The sequence below is a fragment of the Petromyzon marinus genome, chromosome 64, assembly GCF_048934315.1.
Source record: "Petromyzon marinus isolate PM22_M1 ecotype Great Lakes invasive population chromosome 64, UKy_Petmar_22M1.pri1.0, whole genome shotgun sequence".
NCBI classification, from domain to species: domain Eukaryota; kingdom Metazoa; phylum Chordata; class Hyperoartia; order Petromyzontiformes; family Petromyzontidae; genus Petromyzon; species Petromyzon marinus.
In genome coordinates, this window is record NC_133730.1 from 2,865,414 (window position 1) to 2,892,521 (window position 27,108).

Consider the following 27,108-nt stretch of genomic DNA (forward strand, 5'->3'; position numbering starts at 1 on the left):
AGCGTCTTCCGCCACTGGAAGAATCTTCCTCCACTGGAAGCGTCTTCCGCCACTGGAAGCGTCTTCCGCCACTGGAAGAGTCTTCCGCCACTGGAAGCATCTTCCGCCACTGGAAGCATCTTCCGCCACTGGAAGAGCCGTGGACACGCTCTGTGAGTCGATGGCGGTGTACTCTTTGGTTCTATTCGGTAAAGGCACGTAGGTAAAATAAATAAAACAACAAAAATCACGACGTTTCGGCCACAACACAAGCGCCCTTCATCAGGTGAAGGGACCAGACTGTCTCGAGGACAGCGCTGGAGTGAAACAGAGCCAAGCTCAGACCGCGACCTCCAAGCTGTGTGAGATGAATCAAGGTGCCTTGACAAAGGAATTAGCATAAAAATTAGCATTTAATTGGCGGACTTAGCATGATGAAAGGTGAACATGTGCAGGTCGGCGAGGGGGGGGGGTGTGAAAAGGGAAGAGAGCGGGGATGCTGTGAAAGTTTGGGGTACCACTACTTGAAAAAATATATACTGTACCATTGAAAAATTAGTTTAATGTTTGGTTCCATTTAGAACATCTTTCCAATGGTTGCTTAATTTGAAACCATCTCCTCGGTTGAAATTGTGTCCGTGTTTGTAAATCTGAATTTGCCTCGTGAACAAATCTCTGATTAAAAAAAAACCCGTGGGTTTGCAAAGAACCTTGGTATCGGAGAAAATTATATCGCGATCACCCACAGCGTTGTAACAGTGATCAGCGTGACGGAGATCGCGTCACGTGACGTGAGGGTTCTGCCTTTGTAGTGAGGGTTGTGAGTTGACGCCGAGGAGGGGGGAGGAGGAGGCGCCTCGCCCCCACCCCCCATGGGGAGTGACGTCACGCGCTCATGATTATTAATGAGGGGGGCGGGTCCATGTGGAGGACGTAACCTGTTCATGATTTGTATTTGAAGCTTTCGTGACTGCAGTAATTCATATTCTTAGCTCTTTCGGTAAAGTCACGTTGAAGGGAAACAATAAAATAATAAAATATATATAAAACAAAAAAATTATCACGACGTTTCGACCATAACACAAACGGTCGTCATCAGGTGTGTCGGTTTGCATTAATATATTTATTTTTAAACGGTGTATTTATTTATAAAAAACGTCAGCGCCACGCGCAGCGATTTGGCAGTTTATTTAGAAGGACGAGTCCATCTATGTTCTGAAAAGAGGAGGGGGGAGACGAAAAATTAATGTATGCTGTCTGAAAGCCACTGTAAGCGTGAACAATCAATTAAGACCTGAAATGGTTAATCAAATCTTTCCAATGATTGCTAAGCCAAAATACATCTTCTCGGTTGAAATTGTCTCTATGCTTGTATATGTGGATAGCCTCATGAACGAATCTCTCATGGTAGCCATGATTATTAATGAGGGGGGCTGGTCGACGTGTAATGACGTGACGCGCGTTCCACACTGACATTCTTCGGTAAATATCGGAGTAAATACCGTGTCAACCCATCACGTTTATTCCCCGTCTTCTTGTGCAGGGAAATTGAGTTTTCAGGTCCATACGGCATACAGCCGTTTCAACACGGACACATTTATTTGCCTTTTTGTGTTTCTCCCTTGTGATGGGACTTTGTAGGATGCACGTTGAGATTTATAAGGGGCACGGGGTGACCAATAAGGTCTCAATTGGTCTGTAATAAGGTAGGGCACTGATAAGGGGTTGACAGCTTTGTTATATTGGGGGGGGGGGGAAACTAATGAGAATTCGGTAATGGGACTGAATAAGCGAGTTGTAGTTGCCACCACTACACCGCTTTGCACATAATCATTTGCAATAACAAGTACTTATCAAAACAAGTTTCATTGGGTTTTTTTGGTTTATTTTGAAGATATGTTGAGCCAATGTATAACTTATTTATAACAAGTGGGAGGGAAGAACCGGAGCACCTGGGGAAAACCGCACAAGTGCGATGAGGATAACACTCCATCCCCGTACAGATGGAAACAGACGGCGATTGTAGCGTTTTGGCGTTGTGTAGCTTGCGGTATAAAGGCACGTAAAGAGGGGGAAGAGAAGGGAGGGAACCATAGCTGTGGATGGGCTGCAAGGGGATTCCACAAAGGTGGAACAGCAACACAGAAATACTTATTTAAAAAGTCTAATTTTGAGCGAATGGAATATTTAGTGGGAACAAGCAGACACTTCTGAGGCTACGGGAAGGGGGGGAAACGAAGTGGTGCTTCGGTTAATTGGTGGATTTAAGGGGCCCTCTAGGATGATGACAGCCCTAGTGGATGGTCTCCCCGGATAATGCAGGAGGGGGACAGATTTGTGTGAATATGCGAGGTCGCAATGGTGAGTTCTATTGGGGAAGCCAACAGCAAAACGGAGTCGCATCGTGGAATGAGACTAAATAAAGTGGAATTCTTGGTTCTTTCCGTAAAGTCACCACGTAGAAGGGAAACAATAAAAAAATAAAAATATAAAACAATAAAATTCTCACGACGTTTTGACTGCAACACAAGCAATCATCATCAGGTGTGAAAACCACAGCAAGAAATTTTGAAAAAAGTGGCGTTTTTTAAAATAAATAAAGTGGATTCAGAAGTCGATGAGGGTGTGAGTTTATGCTGTTATCGCGCTGCGCTACGAACCCGGCAACCCGAGTTCGATTCCCGCTCACGGCCAACACCAGTGACGATTATCTGAACAGGTCCCGGGCCTCCCCTAGGTCGACTCGGCCTAAAATTTGTACCTGGTGCGGTGTGTAAACATCGCCACTGGTTAGACAAAGGCGGCCGGGCGTGGTGCTGGCCACCCACCCCACCGTGTGCTGTTGTCGGTCTTCATATGTGCTACTCGCTAACAGCACTTGCCCCAAAAGTATGGTAAGCCTATCCGGGGGATCTTTGTCTTTGTTTGCTGTATGCACCACGTGACAGGTGTCCAGCCAAAGATGGCAAATGCAACGACTGTGGCAAGCCCTTCGCCCGTGGTTGTATGACATGAAACCAGAAGGGCAGCCACTCATGCTGTTGACACAGACCATCAGTCGGATCGTCGACAGCTCTTGAAGGAGAGGAGGCAGCCTCGCGGAGGATGGCTCAGAATGTGCACGTCCTGGTCAATGTGGGGAAGACATCCTGGAGGGAGGGAGGGAATCCCGTGATTGAGTGGGGAGGTAGGCCAGTCGGAGCGCAGATCCACACGGGAGCAACGCTATCGATCGGACCCCCCCCATTATAAAGCCTATACAGATGTATGCCTCGTGAAGTCGCGAAGCAAGTCCGACCGGGAAGGTCACTCTGGGAACCCTGACATTTGTGACGATGTGTGCCGATGGGGGGGGGGGGGTTGAGAAATGTGACGTCACATCAAAATGCGCAACTTTAAATAAATATAGACAACACGTTCTACTTAGTTACTTAATTAAATAGACTTTTTAAATAAATGTTTTCTCCTACAACATCAGAGTGCAGCGTCACATTAAATACGCACTACAATGACAATAGTTTAAAGCAATTTGAAGCATGTTTTTTGGGGGGGGGGGGCAGAGCTTGGTGACGTCATATTTGACGAGCGGTCTGACTTTTTGTGACGTCGTGTGACGAGAGGGGGGGGGTCAAAAATCGTCCAAATTCGTGTGACGTCATTTATGGACGGCCCCTTTGTGTGTCCGGGTCGCTTCTGAAAAAGAGCTATATACAGCTGAGTGGGCCTTGCCTTCTAAAATACAAATATATATACATTTGTTTTTGTTTAGAAACAATAGTTTACAACCAATGCTGCTCCCGAGACTGCAGACGTCACGATGTGTCGGGGACATTGGCTCGTGCCGCCGTCTCCTGGCGAGCTAGGGAATGTGCCCCTCGACTGTGCCCACGGGTAAGAACGGAGTTTCGCAATTATCTGTGCCGGTGATTCGCCTACTCTTGCCTCTACAGTGCTGGATCACAGGCCACGTGTATAGCCATCAACCGCCCGTCTTATTAATTCGCCACTAATGGTAAAAAAACAATGGTTTTTGTCCATAATGCAGGGTTTTTTTGGGGTTAGATCGTGTAAATATATAAATGTGTCGTTAAAACCCGCCACCACCCGACACAGCCAACTAGTAAGGGTTGTCACGTAAATAGAACGTGCCAATTCGTCACTAGTACAGCAACACCGGTGTGTTGGAGAGCCAAGCCACAACATTTACAATCTGAGTACGACGTTTCGCCAGTAATTACAACCAGCTTCATCAGGCGACAGCCTGATTTGTGAAGTCCACCTGTTTCGTTCCTTATGTTTTTGTTCTCAATTGCTGAAATACGCACGTCACATTTTAGGCACAAAAAAAAAACCCCACCATTGAAGCACTTCACCTGATCCTACGTAAACGGATGGGATGATTGAGCGGTCAAGTCGCACCATTTCTGCCGTATTATGCCAAGCGGTCAATGAAAACAATCCGAGTGGGAATTGCCCATTCCCAGGGTTGCCACGGCTTTATTGGTTGGCTCCGCACGCTTCCGCGGGATTTCCCCCCGTTCTTCCCCGCGTACAGCCGGGAACCAGCTCTTCAAATTGAGAATCATCTGGACACAAACACCGCTGAGATCCTGGTTGAAATCCTGCGTTTAAGCCGCCTGTCCTTAAACCGGAGTTCTCAAAAGCTCATCCGGTCGATTCTGTCTCTCTCTTGATTTATCTGATTTATAGATTTGCTTCATTCTCCTATAACGTGCCTTTTCATAACGCGAGTTTGATATTTATATGTAACGTGATGAATGCATTAGGGATCACGTGGATGCAAATTGGATATAACGCGATCGAGCGAAACGAACCGCGTCGCGCCCGAGCACGAGCAAGCAATCGTGCGGCTGCCTTGGCGTATCATCGTCGCAGAAGGCATTGGGATACTGTTGGATGCTTCCGGATGCCACCCCTGGCGCCGCAGTCTTCGTTCAAGCCAGCGTACGCATCTCAACTGCTTCACGCTACATAATTTATTATAACGCGATTAACGTGTTACAGCAGAACTGATTGTATACTCTTTGGTTCTTTCGGTAAAATCACGTAGGTATACAATAACATAAATCACGACGTTTCGGGCGCAACACAAGCGTCCGTCATCAGGTGGGAAAGCGATGGTCTGCTGCTGATGCAGACTGTTTAAAAAGGTTTGAAATGGGTGTTGCCCAAGGGTCATAAAGAAGTGGCCGGGGCTAGTGATGTTAATGTGTGAAATGAGCATGTAACTGTAAGACAGGAGGAGAGTGGCCTCTTCGACCAGGGCACGGAGGTGGCTATGTTAATGTGAGAGACCAGCACGACGCCAATGTGAGAAATTTCAGTTGATTTAATTTGTTTTGCTCCAAGTATGTTTTGTTATTGGTGACCCAGATCACTTTCGCAAATGTGACCCTTACCCCTGGTCCTCTGGAGTTCTCACCCAGTTATACAAATTAACCTTTACTTGACTCGCCCATTCACTCACTCAACCATGAATGTATGTACGTACCGTATGTTGAACTTATTTCGCACCGTACGTAGCCAATCGTGCTAATCGGATGTGCGATCATTCACCCAGCCACTCGTTCACTCACTCGCGCACTCACTTTTGGAAATGAGACTCATCCCTTGGTCCTTTTGACTTCTCATCTCCATTAACTAAATCATCCCAAAATCTATTCAACGAACTACCCACCCATTCATTCACCCATCCTTCGATTCATTCAATCATCTATCCAACGAGTCTTCCACCCACTCACCCACCAAACCACCCACCCCCCCCACTCATCCACCCACTCACCCACCCTTAAGAATGAGACTCACCCCAGTGGTCAGTCTCGCAACACCTCTCACCTTTCGGGTCAAACAAAATCATTAACCTTTGAAGAAACAAACATCTCACGTCGGCTTGCATGTGAAAAACCTCGTGGCCCCCTCCCCTCTCTCTCACCCCCCACCCCTCCTCTATCTCACCTCCTCTCTCACCCCCAACAACAACAACAACCGCCATTCGCCACTAAGTGGCGGTGACGTCACCACGACGCTTGTGCCAGGCCACGTGCACCTTGAGGCCACGTGAAGTGTCGAACGCCCGCTGGCAGGAGGTCACGGGGCAGACCCAAGTGCCACGGGTCGACTGACTGAGATGACTGAGATGACTGGCTGATGCACCACCTGTGCCCCCTACTGTGCCAACCTGCTGTGCTTTAGCCACCCGGCGCTCCGCTCGTTGTTGTGAGCGTCGCTCCTCCGCCCTCCGTTGTTGTTGGAGGGCGACTGCCTCCAACTGCCCAGAAGCGTCCTTAACGAGCCTCCTCCACAGAGGCCGATCTTGACACCGCTGGTACCAGTCATCGGCAAGTCCACTCAGCTCCACGTCCTCCTGTACTACATCACTCCATCTCTTCTCTAGCCCGTGCCGCGCCCGTCTAGCCCCCTCGATCCGGTCGAACAAAAGCTGTTTCGGCATGCGGTGGCTGGGCATGCGGGCTACATGACCCAGCCAAAGCAGCCTTGCCTGCCGGAGGAGCTCACCGATGGGACTTTGCCCAGATCTTTCAAGGATTTGTGAGCTCCTCACACAATCCAGCCTGGTTAACCCCAGGATGGATCGTAGGCAGGCCAGCCTAAATGTTTCCAACCGGCGAAGATGCTCCATTAAGGGGGTCCACGTTTCGCAAGCATAGAGAAGGGAGGGAATGACCGTGGCCGAGAAGACCTGAAGCTTAGTGCGGAGCGACAGACCAGGTAGCTTCCACACAGCGTTACGCAACCGATGAAAATATATTGCCGCTCGACTGATTCCGATGGTACAAAATACCCAGGCAGGTGCTTAGTTTTGGTGGGGCTGATGGTAAGGCCCCACCTCTTAGTGGCACGCTCCAGTCTCAGCAGCAGCGTCTCCAACTCCTCCTCTCTCACCCTCTCACCCCCAGCCTCTCTCTCACCCCCCCTCCCCCCCCCCCTCTCACCCCCCTCTCACCCCCTTTCTCACCCCACCCCCCTCACCCTCTCTCACCCCCACCCCTCTCTCACCCCCACCCCCTCTCTCACCCCCACCCCTCTCTCACCCCCACCCCTCTCTCACCTCCCACCCCCTCTCTCACCCCCACCCCCTCTCTCACCCCCACGCCCTCTCTCACCCCCAGCCTCTCAACCCCTCCCCCCCTCTCTCACCCCCTACCACCCACCCATCCTCTTCTATCTCACCCCCTCTCTCACCCCTCTCACACCCCCTTTCTCACCCCCCACCCTCTCTCACCCCCTTTCTCACCCCACCCCCCTCTCTCCCCCCACCCCCTCTCTCACCCCCACCCCCTCTCTCACCCCCCACCCCTCTCTCACCCCCACCCCCTCTTTCACCCCACCCCCTCTTTCACCCCCACCCCTCTCTAACCCCCACCCCCTCTCTCACCCCCCACCCCTCTCTCACCCCCACCCCTCTCTCACCTCCCACCCCCCTCTCTCACCCCCACCCCCTCTCTCACCCCCTACCCCCTCTCTCACCCCCACCCCTCTCTCACCCCCACCCCCTCTTTCACCCCCACCCCCTCTTTCACCCCCACCCCTCTCTCACCCCCACCCCTCTCTCACCCCCACCCCCTCTCTCACCTCCCACCCCCTTTCTCACCCCCACCCCTTCTCTCACCCCCACCCCCTTTCTCACCCCCACCCCTTCTCTCACCCCCACCCCTTTCTCACCCCCACCCCTCTCTCACCCCCACCCCCTCTCTCACCCCCACCCCTCTCTCACCGCCACCCCCTCTCTCACCTCCCACCCCCTTTCTCACCCCCACCCCTTCTCTCACCCCCACCCCTTTCTCACCCCCACCCCTCTCTCACCCCCACCCCCTCTCTCACCCCCACCCCTCTCTCACCCCCACCCCTCTCTCACCCCACCCCCTCTCTCACCCCCTCTCTCACCCCCACCCCCTCTCTCACCCCACCCCCTCTCTCACCCCCTCTCTCACCCCCACCCCTCTCTCACCCCCACCCCCTCTCTCACCCCCTCTCTCACCCCCACCCCTCTCTCACCCCCACGTGTCCCCCGGCAGTGGTTCCGCCCTCGTCAGCCACACCCCTCCCCAGTGAGCCCCGCCTCCTGCTGCTGCCGCCCCAAGCCGCAGCTGCAGCAGAGGGGCAGTGAGGGCAGGCGGCCACGTGGATGGCGGGCGGTCAGCTCTAACGCGGAACTCAGGCACACGGTAACGACCTCTCTCTGTCTCTCTGTCTCCACCACTACGACCTCTTCTCTCTCCACTACGACAGCTCTCTACTACTAGGACAGCTCTCTCTACTACTAGGACAGCTCTCTACTACTAGGACAACTCTCTTCACTACGACAGCTCTCTACTACTAGGACAGCTCTCTACTACTAGGACAGCTCTCTCCACTACGACAGCTCTCTCTACTACTACGACAGCTCTCCACTATTAGGACAGCTCTCTACTACTAGGACAGCTCTCTACTACTACGACAGCTCTCTCCACTACGACAGCTCTCTCTACTACTACGACAGCTCTCTGTACTACTACAACAGCTCTCTCTACTACTAGGACAGCTCTCTGTACTACTACGACAGCTCTCTACTACTAGGACAGCTCTCTGTACTACTACGACAGCTATCTACTACTACGACAGCTCTCTCTACCACTACGACAGCTCTCTACTACTACTACGACAGCTCTCTACTACCAGGACAGCTCTCTACCACTACGACAGCTCTCTCTACTAGGACAGCTCTCTCTACTAGGACAGCTCTCTCTACTAGGACAGCTCTCTCTACTAGGACAGCTCTCTACCACTACGACAGCTCTCTCTACTACTACGACAGCTCTCTCTACTAGGACAGCTCTCTCTACTAGGACAGCTCTCTACCACTACGACAGCTCTCTCTCCACTACGACAGCTCTCTACTACTAGGACAGCTCTCTACTACTAGGACAGCTCTCTACTACTAGGACAGCTCTCTTTACCACTACGACAGCTCTGTACCACTACGACCTCTTCTCTCTCTACCACTACGACAGCTCTGTACTACTAGGACAGCTCTCTCTACCACCACTACGACAGCTCTCTCTACTACTACGACAGCTCTCTACTACTAGGACAGCTCTCTACCACTAGGACAGCTCTCTACCACTACGACAGCTCTCTCTACTACTAGGACAGCTCTCTACCACTACGACAGCTCTCTCTACTACTAGGACAGCTCTCTACTACTAGGACAGCTCTCTACCACTACGACAGCTCTCTCTACTACTAGGACAGCTCTCTACCACTAGGACAGCTCTCTACCACTACGACAGCTCTCTACTACTACGACAGCTCTCTACTACTAGGACAACTCTCTCTACTACTACGACAGCTCTCTACTACTAGGACAGCTCTCTACTACCACTACGACAGCTCTGTACTACTACTACCTCTTCTCTCTACCACTACGACAGCTTTGTCCACTCTCCACTCCGCGATTCCAGCCAGCGCAGCGAGTTTTACTTCGGGTGGCCACGGCGTTCAGAGACCACACAGTAGGGTACAGTGACAAGGCTGCTGTTGTTGTGGTTGTAGTGTGTGTGTGTTACTGTAACGCGTTTGTCATTGGCGATGTGGGCCGTGGTTTAAAGTTGAGAATGTTTAAAGTTTGTTTGGGGGGGGGGAGGGGGGTGTTCTAAGTTATCAATGTCGTCGTCGATGATTTCAAACGTGACGGGCAACAACCTTAATCGATGCAACAGTTTGCCCAACTTTTGGCGACATCGATACAAAGACCCCAATTCACGGCCCGATATTATTAACAATTTGACGGTGGCGACTGGCGGCACACGCCTGCCTCGTGTCTACCCTTCGCTGTGGCCGTCCCCACGTGCGTTGACGATTGCCCCTCGTTGCGATCGAAACGTCGCGATCGGTTATTATTTCTTCCCTACGTGACTTGAACCGAAGGAGCCAAAGATTCCTGCAGTCACGAAAGCTTCCAAATCAATATTGTGTGTGTGTGTAGCGTGTGTAGTGTGCTGTCTGCATATCTGTAACTCTCTATGGCAAAGAAATGTTTGATGGACTTTATGTCTCGCAGGGTCGCTAATTGTAGATCCCGTTTCGATCGTAAAACAGCAAAAGATTTGTTTGCTGAAAATATATTTTTTGTATTATCTAACGATGTATCCAGCTCTTGCGACGAGGTGTGTGTGAAGGTGATGCGTTTTAAAGTCGTTTTGATTGGCAATTTGGGGGGGGAGGGAGGTGAGAGAGAGGGCTTCTTGGCCATGTAGCAAGTGGAGAGGGGTGGGGAATTTTTTGTTGGCTTTTAGGGAAGTGAAGAGATGGTGGTGGTGGTGGTGACATTCGCCAACCTACAACTCAGGCTGCTTGAGTTGTACAAAATATTGTTGCTTTAATATGCTGTCGAGGCACGGGTAGCAGTGCGTCTTGTAATCCGGTTGATCGGTGATTATTGGTTGACTTGCCAAGATACATTTCCGATTGTTGTCGGTGTCATAAGATAAATAGCGATCGTCTTGATCTCTTGAGGTGTGTGCATGTGTTCCAGCGAATTTCACCTTCTAGCAATCGGGTGTAGGTTGGAAGTGGATGTATTTCAAATGAATTATCAATAATAACGTTTAAACTCATACAGGTCTTCTTTATTTACTGGGTGTAAAGCCCATGCCGAGTCTCATAAGACTCGTTTCACCGCTCCTGCTGCTGCTTTGGAATGCTGTTTCACTTCAATTTTTTGTTGAGAACTTGGAATATTAGGGGGAAAGTTTGGGGATATCTTGGGAACACCGACTCTAAAGCAGACCGCAGGAGCTCACACTCAAAAGTATTGCACGGATTGATTCAGTAATCCAAATTTCCCATGCCTGGGTATCCCCCAGGCTATCTCCCACTCAAGCACACGCCAGGCCCAACACCGGCTGAGCTTGCAAAAATGTGACAGAATTCATGTAGTCATTGGTAACCGAGTGGATAGAGAGGGGGGCACGGGCTCAAGGTGACCATCGGGGAGGAGGAGGAGTGCCATACAAGCCACTGGATTTATAGCTTCAAATCAAGATTTATAGGAGGCTTGAGTTTTTTTTTAAATCAGTGGATTCTTGATCTGGGGGTGCGAGAGATGCCCCTTTCTGGCGACACGTGGCCAGACTTTTTTTTAGAAGGTAAATAATCGAAAACACAAATTAAGCACGGGCATGGAAGTACAACTAGTTCTAGATTTGAAGCTTTCGTGACTGCAAGGATCCATGCTCTTTGGTTCTTTTCGGTAAAGTCACGTAGGTAAAAAATAAAACAACAAAAATCACGACGTTTCGGCCACAACACAAGCGGCCTTCATCAGGTGAAGGGACCAGCCTGTCTCGAGGACAGCGCTGGTCCCTTCGAGACAGCCTGGTATATATTTATTCGTATTAAACATTGTTTCATCAAACTGATATATGTATTAGTATTATACATTGTTTAATCAAACTGGTAAATATTTATTAGTATTAAACATTGTTTCATCAAACTGATATATATGTATTAGTATTATACATTGTTTAATCAAACTGGTATATATTTATTAGTATTAAACATTGTTTCATCAAACTGGTATATATTTATTAGTAGTATACATTGTTTAATCAAACTGGTATATATTTATTAGTAGTATACATTGTTTAATCAAACTGGTATATATTTATTAGTATGAAACATTGTTTCATCAAACTGGTATATATTTATTAGTATGAAACATTGTTTCATCAAACTGGTATATATTTATTAGTAGTATACTTGTTTAATCAAACTCGTATATATGTATTAGTAGTATACATTGTTTAATCAAACTGGTATATATGTGTTAGTAGTATACATTGTTTAATCAAACTGGTATATATTTATTAGTATGAAACGTTGTTTCATCAAAATGGTATATATTTATTAGTAGTATACATTGTTTTATCGATTGAGAACCACAGGGTGTGCAGGCTGCAGTAAATATTAAGAACCACTGATTTAAATGTATAGTTAAATTGTTAAAATTCTACCGTTAATATTGTCAGTGAAATTAGTCGCCGAGTAGCAATGCTGGTTGGCAAAAAGCGCTTGAAACACCGTTTACGTTTGTGATATGTCATTGGTGAAAGGGCAGAACGTTTTGAGTGTTTATTTTATACCTGAAGAGTATATAAATTAGCATCGTACTTTCGTGCCAATGCTAATCTCTCTCTGCTAGTTTCATGTCGTACTGCAGTGCACGCGCTTGCGACATTGTGCACGGTTATTTAGCAATGTTTTATTCTCTCGATTAAGATTGTTGATATATGTGCGTGCTGCACTTGTAAATGAACTGTTGCTATTAACAGTACAGTAAATGAGCCATTCTTAAGCGTAACCTAATTTCTGCACAATGGCAGGTCCATGCCTTTTTAAGCTCCATTCATCATCACACGTAATTACCATCCCTCCTCTTCACCTCTCAACTCCAGAACTCTCTCATAGGGTCCTTGAGCCATTACGAGGGCAGAACGTTGAAGTGGCTTCTTCTTGCCTTTCGGTTCTGGTGTTTTTATGACACCGTCACCCAGATGCAGTTCCACTTTACGCACAACACCCATGACAAAGCTGCATTATCTGATTACCATCTTATCGGACATGCTGCCCTTCGTCTGTACGACTGTACTTTAGTTCCTTTACATGGTCGCCTTATAGCCCAGAGGGGAATTGTGTAACGTACTGTTGTCGATAGTGGAGTAAGTTAGGGGACGGCACGGTGGTGAGATGTCAACTACCTTGCCTGGTGTACAGGAAGCCATGGGTTCGATCCCAACCTTAACCCCTGTATATTTGGAGTTTGTGTGTTCTCCCCGTGGACACGTGGATTTTTCTCCGAGTCTCCTGATTTTTCCCTCCACATTTAGAAAAAAGCGTTTTTGGCTGCTTTAAATTTCCACGTGATGAGCCACTTGGCTGAGCTTTCATTTGTGGCCAAGTCGCCTCTGAAAAAGAGCTATGTAACTTAGTGGGTCTTATTTGGTAAAATAAAAAAATAGTGAACAAAACTATAGTTGAGTGATTGTGTTGGTTACCACGATCCAGAATCAACAACTTGTGTCCAGTAGCAGAATGACATAATGCATAGCAGCTCAGTAAATGTGACGTTTGTTTCTAAGTGTAGGCATCCTATACTGTAGTAAGAATAACCCACTTCCAATGTATCATCATCCTCTGCCGTCCAGGCACGTTTTGACAAGCCACAGCACTTCGGCATTTGTGAAGAAAAATGTAGCGCGTCCAATGTGTTTTGTTGACCATGGACGATTTGCGTTACGAGACTTGGATACTGAGAACTCTTTAATCCACGTCGTGTGTTTATGGGTTATATGTACACAACGTGGTGAAGTATGGTCCAGTGACCACAACGACCTGCACGACATGGGGAGGACTTCATTTAGCAGTGGGTTGACAAGAGGGCTGTGCGTTTGTCTGCAGAGTTCATTGAAGAGGGAGGTTTTGTTTGCGAAGGCGACTTGGGATGGCACTTTTAGGGTGCAAATTCAGTAGCGAATAAACGAAACAATCTCTAAACAAATAATTTTGACCCTAAGTCACCGAGTAAAAGTGCTGCAGTTAAGTAAAAAAAACGTAATAAAATGCGCACCATTGCATTTTAAGAGCCATAAAATGCAATAATATATTTTTTGACAATTTCCGGTTAGGCGTTAGAGCAGTGTTCTTCACTAATGTTAAGAGGGGGGCCACTTTTGCTGATAAGACATCGGTGTGAGGGCCACTACACATTTAAAACCATTGGAGTTTGACAGCAGCAGCAGGATGATGATGATGGGATGTGATTTATCGGGGACCGCACTTAGGGCCCCCTGGGGCCGCCAGTTGACCCGCGGGCCTCGCAACGAAGAACACTGCATCACAGTTTACCGCACGCTTGAGATTGTGAAAAAAATATTCCTACGGCCGTTAATATCCTGGTCTGTGAAATTGAATTTGACGGAGATGGTTGTGGTCAGGCATGTAACGATTTCCTTCTCTCTGCATTTGATTAAATCTTATTTTTTGGGAGTGGGGGGGGGGTAATAATTCAATTTTTAAAATAATTAAAAAAATACGTACGGTGTTGAATCTGGCTGAAGCCCGGGTTACATGAACCAACGGCACTTAAACTAAACAAAAAAAACGATCTATTTTTTTACCAGATAAGGCCCATTGAGCTATGTAGCTCATTTTCAGAAGCGACCTGTCCACAAACGATACCTCAACGAAGTGGCTTATGTGGAAATGTGTAGCAGCTAAACACCCTAAATGCATGTTGATTCTAAATGTGTAAGGAAAAAACCGGAGGACCTGGAGAAAAATCCACGTGACCACGGGAAGAGAGAGACCTGCGAACTGCAAATATACAGGCATCAGGGTGGGGATCGAACCCATGTGAGCTCATGCCCATTGTTGACGCCCTGCAACTCACTCGTTGTAGTTTAACTGCCGCTGCAGCACCACCACCAGCGATGTCGATCGCGGCGGCCGCCGCAGAGTACATCTTCTCGGACTCGCTGCTCAAGGACTCGGCAGACGCCAGGTTCAAGGGCCTGCGTCTCGAGCTGCCGGCCGACCGCCTCCTCAAGTTCATCACGGTCGGCCTGCCGCTCATGCTCATCTCGCTCGCCTTCGCACAGGAGATCTCCATCGGTAAGGCTTTCGTTGTCGCCACGACGGCGCTCTCACCGTCCCTACCGTCGGTGGTGTTGTAGAGATGTAAATGGGTGCATCGCAGTTCGTCGATGGCTTTGCCGCTAGTGGTGGGGTAAAGTGTGGGTGTTGCCACCTCTTCAGAGACCTCTGGCCAGCGGATGGAAGAGTAGACCAAATACCCTGTATGGTGGACTCTTGTAGAGCTGCTTCGAGTGGAGGCATTTCTGGCAGCAGTGGGGATGAGTAAGAAACTGCTGGGCAGCACCTTTACCTTTGTCCTACTATTCGTGTTGAAACTCAGGCATTTTTGTAACACGCCTGTGTCACTGTGTAAAACATTGGTCAGGCCCTGCAATGCTTCCCTTTGATAAATTGGCATGCCTCCCTTGCCATCAGTTTGCCTTAAATTATTAATGACATAACTCTGCTCGTTTGCTTCGGTATAAATTATTGAAAGGCAGCAGCAGCTGCTGCTGCAATATGATGATGTCCGTGGGTTGTGCCGGATATATTCAGTGGCACTTGGGACGCGTGCCAAGGAGCGTGTTGCTTCGAAGGGACCCCAGTCCGCTCCTGTTTGCCGATGGAAAACACCATTTCTGCACAGCGCATGACCTTTAGCCAGAAATGCAGCCGATCTCGGAAGCTAAGCAGGCTTGAGCCTGCATAATTGCTTGGATGGGTGACCAACATGCGCACCGATCCGATTAGCACGGTTGGCTACGTAGGGTGCGAAAGAAGTTCGGCGTACATACGTAGTCAGGTGTAAATACATTGCGGTGCTGGAAAATCAATTTTTTGTTCTGTAGTACTCCACTCCACCTTCACCAAGCCGCACTATCCAGCATAGGGAGGTATGGTCAAATGCTCCTCACAAGACATGGGGAGGCCGTCTTCCACCGGTGGCGAATCCCGAAACTAGCCTATAAATACGCAAGATGGTAATGAGTCCTGAACGGCATTCACTCGCAGACGGCTATGGTTACAAACAAAAAAACTACAACGTGTCTATGCACGCAACGGGGCTGTTATTGTCTCCCGTCATCTTTGGAATTAATACTGCGAATACCGCGCTTGTTGACGCACAGTTAAACGCAGCACTGGAATTATAAATCAGTGAAGTGGTCAACCTCCTCTTTGCCGTGGTAATCTGTGTTATTGGTGGATCCTTATTCTTGGTTCTTTCGGTAAAGTCACGTAGAAGGTAAATAATGAAAATGAAACAATAAAATTCTCACGACGTTTCGATTGCAGCACGAGCAATCATCATCAGGTGTGAAAACCACGGCAAGAAAATTGAAAATAAAAAAGTGGCGTTTTTTTTCAAAATGTTCTTGCTGTGGTTTTCACACCCACCTGATGATGATTTGCTGGTGCTGAAATCAAAACGTCGCGAGAATTTTATTGTAAATTTTTTTATTTTATTATTTCCCTTCTACGTGACTTTACCGAAAGAACCTAGAATATGGTGGATCCTATTTGCAGAAATTTACACCGTTTACTTGAAGGGGTTAACACGGACAATAGGATGCATTTTCCGCCACGTCCGGATTTCCCCTTAACTCAAATGTCACTGTTATTTAAGTCCTTAATTTTACCAGGTAAGGCCCACTCAGCCTGTGTATTTTTTTTCAGAAGCGACCCGTCCGCAAGTGATCACTCAACAAAGTGGCTTTAGCACGTGGACATTTATAACAGGCAAATACTCTAAAGCGCACGTCGATTCTAAATGTGGAGGGAAAGAAACAGATGACTCGGAGAAAAATCCACGCGACCACGGGGAAAGAGACATGCAAACTCCAAATATACAGCAGGCGTCGGGGTCGGGATCGAACCCCCCATGATCTCCTGCATGCCAGGCGTGGTGGTTAACATCTCCCCACCATGGTTACCCCTCTTATTTTTGCAAAGCGCTTGGATGACAGTGAACAATTTATTACTTCCAAAGATCGCTTTACTTGTGACTAATCCAACACAGAAATGTGGAAAAGTGACGTAACAACTTAATTTGATTGGCTATGTCGGGGTGGCGAAGAGTTATAGATTGATATATATATCTGCATGAAATAAACGAATTCGGAATCATAATTTTGGTCACGAAAGCCTTTGAATAAAATTATCCTCGTACATATTAGGTACTTTCGCTGTTGTTTAAGAGTGGAGTTTGTCAGGTGTAACCGAACGAGCCTTTTCACACCGGTCAGACAGGTTCACAGACATGGGGAGGATTTAATAAAAAATTGAACTCTCGAGTCCCGGTGGCACGCAGGCATTTGCAGTCTCACAGCACCGAGGCTTTCCGTGTTTACTTTGTTGTCTTTCCCCCCCCCACACACCTCCGATGGGCATGGTTGGCTACGTTACGGTGCGAAAGAAGTTCAACAGACATAGACTCGCACAGAGACCCCCGTAGGTTCACAGAGAGACCCGTCATTTTACACGGCGAGAATTTACGCAAGGCCTCGCAGTGCTTCGCATAAAATGACCCAACCCTAAACAAACGGTTAACGAAAACAAATTAAACAAAACCCGTTTACAAATAGAACCATCAGAGGAATGCAAATAATGTCAAAGGCGCACAATCTACACAGCCAGCATACGCAAGTGAAAAGCAATTGGTTTAAAGACTGGATTCTTAAGTGCGATCTGGGCGATGGACCCACCATTGATCAGCAGACTCTTTTTCCTTCCAATATATATATCCGAAAGCCACTGGAGCTATGCACTTGTAAATCATCTAGATTGAAAACGAATTTCCTTGGAATTAAATTTTTGCGTTCGGTTTGTTTTCGCACGATTGGCTACGTACGGTGCAAAAGAAGTTCAGCATGCATACAGGGTTAAGCTTGGATCGTGCTTGGATGGGATGGCCACTATGCACAAAAGAAAGGTGGAATCGTAGGCATTGTGAGCAGTGGCAGGGCAAGTTCTGCATTCCTCCGTCCATCGTCACCAGGCCGCATTTGGTGAGGTGTGGTTACATTTCCATTGCAGTCTGCACGGCGTGGGAGGGGAAGGGTAGGGGGGGGGAGGCTCTCATCCAGCAGTGGATGAGGACAAATCGGGGCTGGCTCGTCCGCAAAAAAAAAAAATACGCGGCCGATAACGGACGAGCAAACGGATTGAAATAGAATCGTTCAAAAAAAACAAACGTGGCCTAATACAGCCCCGGCCGTGCGGCGATCGTTGTCCATGTACGGTTACCACCGTGTTTGTGATGTACGGTGAATCCCCCTCGGGGGGCTGCTAATTTCGAAAGAGGCCCCACTACAAATAGTGTCGGTTGCTATCCAATTTATGCAGACTGCCTTGACATTCAATACGGTGTCAGATTTAATAAGTTCACAAACATTGCATCTCTCTCCGAGGTCGAAAAAGCCGTTCCTTCCCAGTCACCGTGTTAAACGGAAAATTGGACTCGATGTGCGGTCATTTTGAGTGTGATTGCTCTTGAACCGTACCATATAACACAGCCATAATGCATCCGACAGAAAATCGAATTGTATTTTTTTAAATTGAATGCTGCATTAGGTGATTGTTTGCGGGAAGCATTGGGCTCAGTTGTTAAAACGCACCGAGCTATGAATTCAGAAACCTGAATTCAGAAACCTGAATTCATAGCCGCGGCCGATATCGGTGGCCAGTGATTGTCAAGAACAATGTGGCCTTAAAATAAAAAATATATATGTAACAGGGAACACGTCAGACAATAGCCCTTGTTCATCAATAGAGACCGACGCGATCGTGGAAAATGAGATTTGGCGTATTTTTCACCATGGGGCCTGATGAGGTTTTCTCTTTTCTGATGAACAGTTTCACCATCTGTGATCGGTTTCCTCTTTTCTACTTTGAATGATTTCAAGTATGTACTTTGAACTTCTTGCGTACCCTACGTAGCTAACCGTGCTAATTGGAGGTGCGCGGGAGGGAAAGTAAATTATGGTAATAAAAACAATTAAATGTAGAAATACAAATTACTCAAGTTTGGGATTCTACGCAAGCAAATTGTCGTCTCCATACTGCGGCCAAAAACTTGACAGGAACCCTACCCGAATGCCCCGAGTTTCCAGCTCTAAGAACACAACTGTTCACTTTGTCACGTAACAAGCATATTGTTCTCGGTGGCGGGGCGGGGTGCCGGGACGTTACGAGCGGTTCTGAGGTCGCCCTCGCTCAGAGGCGCAGAGAGGGGTAAGGGAGAGGTATCATTCTTCACGCTCTGGGCTCTCCGGCCCTTCTTGAAGGACCCAAGTGCTCACATCGGTTAGCCGGGCAGCTTTGATCGCGTCTGCTCCGTATGGGTCTGGTTCCAGTTTGCTTGAGACATTTAATGGATTCAAAGGTCCAAATTTCAACTGTAAAGAAAACCAGTTTCACCGAGTGATGAGCAACAGCCTGAATTCGTTTGTATCGACACAAATGTTTGGTCTACATGGCCAACTCGTTGTTGACTGTAAATCTCTTCAGCGGGACAGCTGCTTTGTATTCACAGTGACTCTTGGTTGAGAAGTGGAATACCATTGGTGTTTTTCAGTATTGGCTCGTGGTGCAAACTGCTCTGCGCAACTGTTGCTGCACATATTAAACGTCCGTTAAAAGGTGCATTTCTCCGTTGTAACTTAGTGACGGCGATTTTAAAATGTCCTTGCACCTTTCACAATGTGCATTCCGTTGTCCGACGTTTCGCTCCACGTGCTGAAGGAAGCTCCCCCGGCAAGTAGCTGAAGTGGTCCCGGAATCGTGCGGAAGTAGTCCCGCACCAAATACTGTCTCGGCTCAATCTCAGATTCAAATAAAAAAAAAATCTTATACGGTGGTACCCCGGAGATCGAACTTAATTCGTTCCAGTAGGCCATTCGAACACCGATTTGTTCCCCCATAATGAATATAAATGACATTAATTGGTTCCAGACACAAGAAATCTCTCATTATAAAGTATTTTTACACGAAGTTCCCAGTAATTACATGCATAAAATCATACAAAAAAACAAGACACACAATAAATACATGGAATATATGGAATATATGAACATTGAACTTCACTTTACCTGTAGTAAGGAGAGTTAATGGCTTGAGTGGAAGGTGGTGAGGAGGTGGTGTTATTGTTTGGAAGGGGAGTCCCCTTCCAAATAATAACGTCGGGTAACTGCCCTTCTGGGCTCCTTTCTCTTTTGTGCCTCTTGTCTGCCACTAACTGTGAGTCACTTGAGCTCTTTCTGACTCCGTTTCAGGAAATTAACCAAAAAGTTAAGGAACGATGTTTTGCGGGTCTGCACCGGGTGAGAGATGCGCGTTAACTCAGCCTCTCACACGGTAAAACCTTTGTCTGGGCAAGTGTCGTGCACGCTGCTGGCCATACGCGTCTCAGCCGCGTGCAGGTTCTTTCAAGTCGCGATTGCCGTTCGACCTCCGAATTTCGTTCGGTTTCCGGGGCAAAAAATGTTGGGAGATTTCGATCGAACACCGATTTGTTCTAGTTCTGGTGCGATTGATCTCCGAGGTTCCAATAACAATAGAAATATAATTGCAATTAGTCTCATGTGAACCAAATAATTTCATAGAATTGTGATATAATTGAGTTGGGTCGCTTGTCCGGAATATAATATTTGCATTTTATGTGACGCAGCCATGGAATTATATCTGCTTCGGACCACCAGCGGGCCGGGCAACACAACAGGAAGTTAGCGAAGTGAAGTTGGCATGCGACCCTGTTGACCCAAGTCTCTATTGTAAAGGGAGTGGACCCGTGAATGCGAGTTCCGAGTTCTTAGCCGGCTTAAATAAAGGACCATTGAGGAGAGGATGCAGCGCAGCCGTGTCTCAGTGTACAGCGCAAACACCGTTGGCTTTGAGAGCCGGCTTTGAGAGCCGGCGTTGCTTGAGAAACGTTTTTCGCCCGTGCGACGCCAATCCTGCCAAGTTGCCCCGATGGACAATTGCGCCGTACGGTAATCGGTAATTGTGCCAACGATGTCCCCCAAGCGTCTCGTGTAGTTTTTAACGCGTGCAAATTAGGTTCATAATGATGGACACAAATAACCGGGTTGGCTTTATTTTCTCAAATTGCCTGCGCCTTGGACGTAAGTAGCGTGCGCTGTCTGCCGCAGTACATCCCGAATGTTCTCAACAAGCCAATTGGGTGAAATTGCCGTAATCTTAACATTAAGCGTACTTTTTGTCAAATAGTTTAAAGAAGGGCATGCTGCCAGGATGTATCCGGTGAGCCTAAAGATGTTAGTCCCGTATAATATTCATCGTAATCGCCACGATCCACCGCTGGATGAAGGCCTCCCCCAAGCTGCGGCTAACTCCGACGGTCCCGTGAGATTTTCAAATCGGTACTTTTCTTTGTGTTCATAAAAAAAAAAACTCAACACATTCGTCAATAACACTTGTGGCCTAAAATGTAAAAGAAGATATAATAGGCGACGTGTTGGGCAATGATCACAGCACATGAAAAAGGGCCATTGCCCGAAACGTTGCCTATTATATATATTTTTAAGATCACGGTGTTATTCATGATAACGTTATCTGTGCCAGTGCGCAACTGCCAATGGAACAGCCGCAGCCAAAGACTCTAAACGCATGACGTTGATTCTAAATGTGGAGGGAAACAATTGAGAAAAATCCACGTGACCACGGGGAGAGAGAGAGAGAGAGAGGCACGCCAACTCCACATGTACAGGCGTCAGGGTCGGGATCGATCCCACGACCTCCTGCATACCAGGCGAGGTAGTGAACATTTCGCCACCGCGGCGATGTGTCGTGATGCAGAACATTCTTGAGGTCGCTGCTCATTGAACACGCGCTGGCGTTCACGTTAATGGACGGCATTGCCGCGAACGTTTGGGCTCGCGTCGGTTAATCGTATTTGTGGTCACGAGCAGTCTTCGGCACGCGCTCGGCAATATTGGTGATGCCACGAGTGCATGTGACATCACGCGCTCTCCCGTAAATAATCATGACATTCACCAAGTGTAACCGGTACCAGCGAAAGTGTCCCAGTGACCTGAGGAACCAGCATAAGATTAATTGTTGGTGTGAAACGTCGTGCCGACGGTCTCATAGGGTGGCCTTCGATGCACTAATAATGTCTTTACACTTGTGATTTACGGTCCGTTGACCTTCCACTGCTGGATGACAGCCTTCCCGTAATGTTAAGCCAGTGATGTGGAGGGGAGGGGGTTGTTTGACCGTACGGTGGACATGTGTAGGTTGCTGAAGGGAATGGGGGGAGGGTAAAGATGTCACTCGCCGCTGACATCAGCTGTGGCTTGGAATCGAGCTCAGGTTTTCCAGCTTCGCAGTGACAACTGCACCGCCACTGCACCCGCCCCGATCTTGAATCGCGCGGTTCGCATCCCAGCGGGCAGTTTCGAGTTGTTCGGGAATCTTCACGGCGTTCATTTATATCCCCCACTGTACTTCTGTAATCAAGATGACAGAACGCACTGCACGCTGTCAGCAGATCCGGTCATGCCGGGTCGGTTAAGGACACCGTGGAATACTTATTCGCACGTCTTGTCCAGACCTTTATTTAGCCAACACTACGCAGAGTACGCCATCGTTCCCTGCGGACCAGAGTGTCACGATCGCCATCGTCGGCCATGATCTATCCACTGTTGGTTTACGGCCTCCCCATGCCGATATTGGGTTTCACCATAAATGGTCCAGTGTGTATGATTACACATTTTAAATCGAAGGAAAAAAAAGATCCCCCGTGTAGCCTTAACAGAATGTAGGGGCAAGTGCCGTTAGCGAGCACCTATGAAGGCCGGAACGGCACACGACGGGGTGGGTGGCCAGCACCACGCCCGGCCGCCTTTGTCTCCCCAGTGGCGATGTTTACTACACACCGCACAAGGGACTCATTTGAGGCTGAGTCGACCTAGGGGGGCCCAGGACAGATTCAGATAATCGTCACTGGTGTTGGGAGTCGAAGTCGCGTTGCTGGGTTTCGTAGAGCAGCACGCTAACCACTACGCCACACACGCACACACAGGTGTTTGAAAAAAGAAAACATCCACAATTTTTCGTCCCATTTTATTTTTTAGTTTGTACGGTCGGTCACATCACGGCTGTGACATCGGTGTTGTTGGGTGCCGTGATGCAGGGGAAGACGCTTTAATCTGGACCGCCTGCGAAACAACGTTTGGAACCGTTACGGATGAACGGGAGCAACCGCAGATTTACACGCAGTGACGGGAGTTCCGCCATCGTGGCATCGTTTAAGCGCTTGTGGCCGACCGCAATAAAACGCTCGGCTCGCCATGCCCCGTTGCAAAGCCGCGTTAATCGCACATTTAGACAAATTGAAGCAATTGGCGTGGCGTCGCTACATTCGCCCCGACTTAAACAAAGTAGGCCTTTTGTGTCCTGTGATGTCAGCGCTCATTAAATCCACCGTAGGTAGCGGCAGAGAGAAGCTGTTACCTAGCTTCTTGAGGTCGCAGAGTTTTATACGGGAATGCTCCTCGGGCCTTCTCACCAGCCGGATATCATTGTACGTACGTGTGCAGGTTGAACTTTTTTCCGCACCGTACGCAGCCAACCGTGCTAATCGGAGGTGCGGGGGAAGAACAACAAACGAAACACAAAAAGCAGTTCTGAGGAAATGAGATTTCAATTTAGATTTAAAAGGGCATAGCTCCAGTCGCGTCCTAATATTAGAAGGAAGAGCATTCCAGACGGCCGCAGAAGCGCATCTGCAGCGACGGTCTGTTCGATGGCTCGCCAAAGGTTTGCGTGATGGTTTGTGCTCCCTGACGAGACAGGAAAGGTTTCGTGGCAAACACTTTGCATGGAATGAGCGTGACCTTATGATGTGTTCACTGCTCCTTCCCCTTGTTGTGGGCGTTACTGCCTTGACTTGTTCCTCTCTTTGGCTGCCACTCCACCACTGTCATTGACCATTGGCCGTGGGCAGAGTGTGCGGTTTGCTCAAAATCCCCCGCTGCCAGGCACGTGGTTGTACACGAGTCCAGTCATTGTTGTCCCGTGATGTGCACGCTGGTTTTCTTTCCTACGACTTCAACGGTGGCTTTTCTGCATTTAAATTATGAATAATGATTTTCAAATGTAGGCATTTGTCAATCTACTGCAGGAAAAGGGACCCCCCCCACCGCACACAATGCAGGTTACAGGGCAGGGTGTGGGTGGTGATTGGACTGTACTTGGTGCCAGAATTGATTACTCTGCACTTTCCTCTCCTGCCCGCGACGTTGTTCCGCAGCCCCGTGACGCCCGTCATGCATCGCGTTAAACCCATCCCTCCGCTACCCAGGCTCAGAACCGCTTAGCTTCTGAGGTCTGACGCGATCCGGGGGCATTCCGGGTGACTTGGTGACAGCCTCCTGGACAGGAACGATAGACACAACATATCCCGCACCCACGGGCTCATTCCCACCGATGAAGGTGAACACCGCTTTTGCTTCCTTTGCTAAGGAAAGACACTCCCCATGTATGTATGTATGTTGAACTTCTTTCCCACCGCACTTAGCCAACTGTGCTGCACCTTTACACAGTTACTCGACAACTGAATGTGCCAGCGATTTAAAAACGCAACGGTGAAACGGAATCCACACCCGCGGTTCCCGAGTGTTGTTTCACTTCCCCTATTACATTGAAGCGTCAGCCTTCACAACCGTTGTGGATTGTTGTGCCAGTTAAAAAAAAATTGTTTTAAGTTGTGAGTCACCACTTTTGTTTAGCGGTTGCTTCCGGGCCGATCAAGATTGAGGGCAGCAGACGGAAGAAGGAAGTGAAAGCCAAGCAAGCTGTGCACTTGGCGGAGGCTTGCATCCAGAAGAGGCGTGACTTGATTTTTTTTTCATGGCAAAGCTCTGGTGTAAGAGGCATGACTCTATTCTATATATTTTTATTCTACGAGTCACAAGATGCAAGTCCCCCCCCCCCCTCCCCCGTCTCCGCTCCACGAGTACAACATAGGAATCACGCGGCAGGCATGGGAAGCGGCCGTAGTTTGTCAGCATTTATTTTATATTTTGACCACTGCTCAAAGAATGAATTGACTCTTTATTTGAATCATGGCCCCAGATTTGCAAAGGGCTCGGTTGAGTCACGAGGAGGGCTTTGGGGTGATTAGTTACACCCTAAACGTGCACATTGTGTGTGCAAGTGTGTAAAGCGGGATTATACGCGTGCATCATCCCTCCCCTCCGGGACTTTTAAAGTCCTACAAATGTTTACAGGACAGCCAAACGCTACGACGAGGGACGGTCCTGGGAAAAAAAAAAAAACAGGGCAGGTGGCAACCCCCCTACTTGTGTGCTGGTCACCTCCGGTTTTGCACACCGTTGTTTACGTAAGGTGCGAAAGAAGTTCAACATGCGTACATACTGCCCGTAGACTAACAATGCCCATGGACTCAACACTGCCCATAGACTCAACACCGCATCTCCGATTAGCACGGTTGGCGACATACGGTGCAAAATAAGTTCAACATGGAAGTACGTACGTAGGTTCTCAGTCAGCACAGTTGTAGCAGCCAGCCCACTCGAGTCCACAGAGATTGTTCAGTTCATGTCTTCTCTGCCGTGCCGAGCCGGCCGGACGCCGTGGACGAGATGCTTGGCAACGTCTTGACATCTATTTATTTATTGCATGGAAAGTGAGGGGAGCGATCGGGGGGAAAAAAGTGAATTGGTGAACATAAGGGCGTGCCTGGAGCGCCTGCTGTTCTTCCCGAGCAGGTTTGGCAAGGCGCTTGTCTGAGCTGAGCAGGATGGGTTCGGTCCGGCCGGCTGGGCCACGAGCTGTCGTCTCGACATTCCTACACACACACACACACCTCGCCGTCTCCCGCTGTGCACGCCAGCCGCGGTTAAACGAGCTGTTCGGTATGAAGGCAGGACTGTACGAAATTATACACGGGTGAAATATAATGAAATTATCTCTTGGTTATCGAGTGTTGGTGTTGTGATAGCCGGCATCAATTCTCCCCACTGGCCCAATACAGCAGTGGGCCTCATTTGGTGAAATAAGGAAATAGTTGTCTGCTCAGCCAGTTGGTGAACGCGGTAAATATTTTTGTGTACAAGGTGGTCCAGGTGGCTTGTGACCGCCCCCCCCTCCCCCCCCCCCAATTGTATTGGCCCATAACATGTTTTTATTCCTTTGCATATTAATTTTTGTTCAAATTAAACCTTACTTAAAACATCTAAAGTTTTAGAGAATTAAATGAAATGTGGGTCACGGGGCGGGGCACATGGACGACCCTGTAGATAGACGGCCAGTAGCCACGTTTGGCCTTCCTCGGTGCGCTGGGGTCTCCCGGTGACGCTGCTCAATCACGTCGGGTGGGCGCGTTCACTCCGACCCGACGATTTTGTCGCGCCCAACGACCTTCCGTCCACTCGTCGTAGTCACCGTTGATTAAAATCGCGCAACGCTTCGTCGACAAACAGCTTCCGCCTCCGGAGAGCGATCGACGCAATTGGCGGTGGCTTTTTTAACGGTGCGTCGGCGGCTGTCGCCCGCGGCCGTCGTGAAGAAACTCTGTCCAGGCGTCGCGGCTGCGATTCCCGGCCCTTCGTTTCACGTTGATGTTACCATTTTATATTTAGTGTGCCGATATAACCGCAGCCCAAACCTCCCGTCCAGTCACCGAACCCTACCACCCAAGTGGGACTACACACAGCGGCAAACGTCGCCCCTTACCGGCGGGGCTGATGCTCGTTAGCGGGCCAGATGCTGAGAAGCCTCGTGCCCACGGGGATGGCTACCCCCTGGTGGTGCCCTTTAAAATGTTTTGAGATGTGATGCAAGTCGATTATCGCGTGTAAAGCGCTCGCTGAGACGCCCCGGCGTGAAAGGCTGCTCTATCAAAAACAAATCATTATTAGCATCGGTAATTTGTTCGCGCACGGAGTACATTCTTCAAGAATTGCTTGTCGGGTATGTGACCTTATGATTTTAATTTGAGTTTTTTTTTCCGCACATCAAACTCTCGTCAACCAGTGCGCATGACATCGCTTCGGATTACCCTCGGTGTGAGTTTTGTTGCGCGTGAGGGATAAAGGACGCGTCGTTATTTGTGCACCGCTGAATCGAATTAATCGTGGCATTTACACCAAAACACTTTTGGGGGCTGCAGTGGGAAATTAATAACCTGTACGTCCTGTAAAGGTGAATTCATTTCCGCAATAACGCACGTAATAAATAAAATGTTCTCACGACGTTGGCGAACATTCGTATGTTCACAGCTCGCCGGCTACGCGTGCACTGAAAGCGGTCGACGCCATCCAGTCACGTTCTCGCCCCACCCCACCGCCTTCCCCGATCTTTACCCACACGCTGGACTCTCGGTGGCACTTCCGTTTCTGGGTCGCGACAGCATCGGGCGTTTTTCTCATCCCTGTTCCTACGAACACATTGCCCCCGCGCGGCGCTCGGTTTCCAGTTGTCGCCAACGGG

The 27,108-nt window shown here is 48.6% G+C and overlaps 1 protein-coding gene across 3 annotated transcripts in view; it reads left to right on the top strand.

Moving 5' to 3' along the window:
* Window positions 1-105: 105 nt before the first annotated feature.
* The window catches only part of LOC116956353 (pannexin-3-like), a 40,155-nt gene continuing 13,152 nt past the window's right edge, over window positions 106-27,108 (top strand). Inside the window, exons 1-4 of one of the 3 annotated variants that reach the window (XM_032977940.2) lie at window positions 106-152; window positions 3,749-3,870; window positions 8,037-8,186; window positions 14,459-14,670. In XM_032977940.2, the coding sequence (XP_032833831.2) occupies window positions 14,490-14,670 (181 nt within the window). In that variant the 5' untranslated portion in view covers window positions 106-152; window positions 3,749-3,870; window positions 8,037-8,186; window positions 14,459-14,489. The remainder of the gene's footprint in view (window positions 153-3,748; window positions 3,871-8,036; window positions 8,187-14,458; window positions 14,671-27,108) is intronic. The other 2 variants (XM_032977939.2, XM_032977938.2) reach the window with 2 other exon arrangements.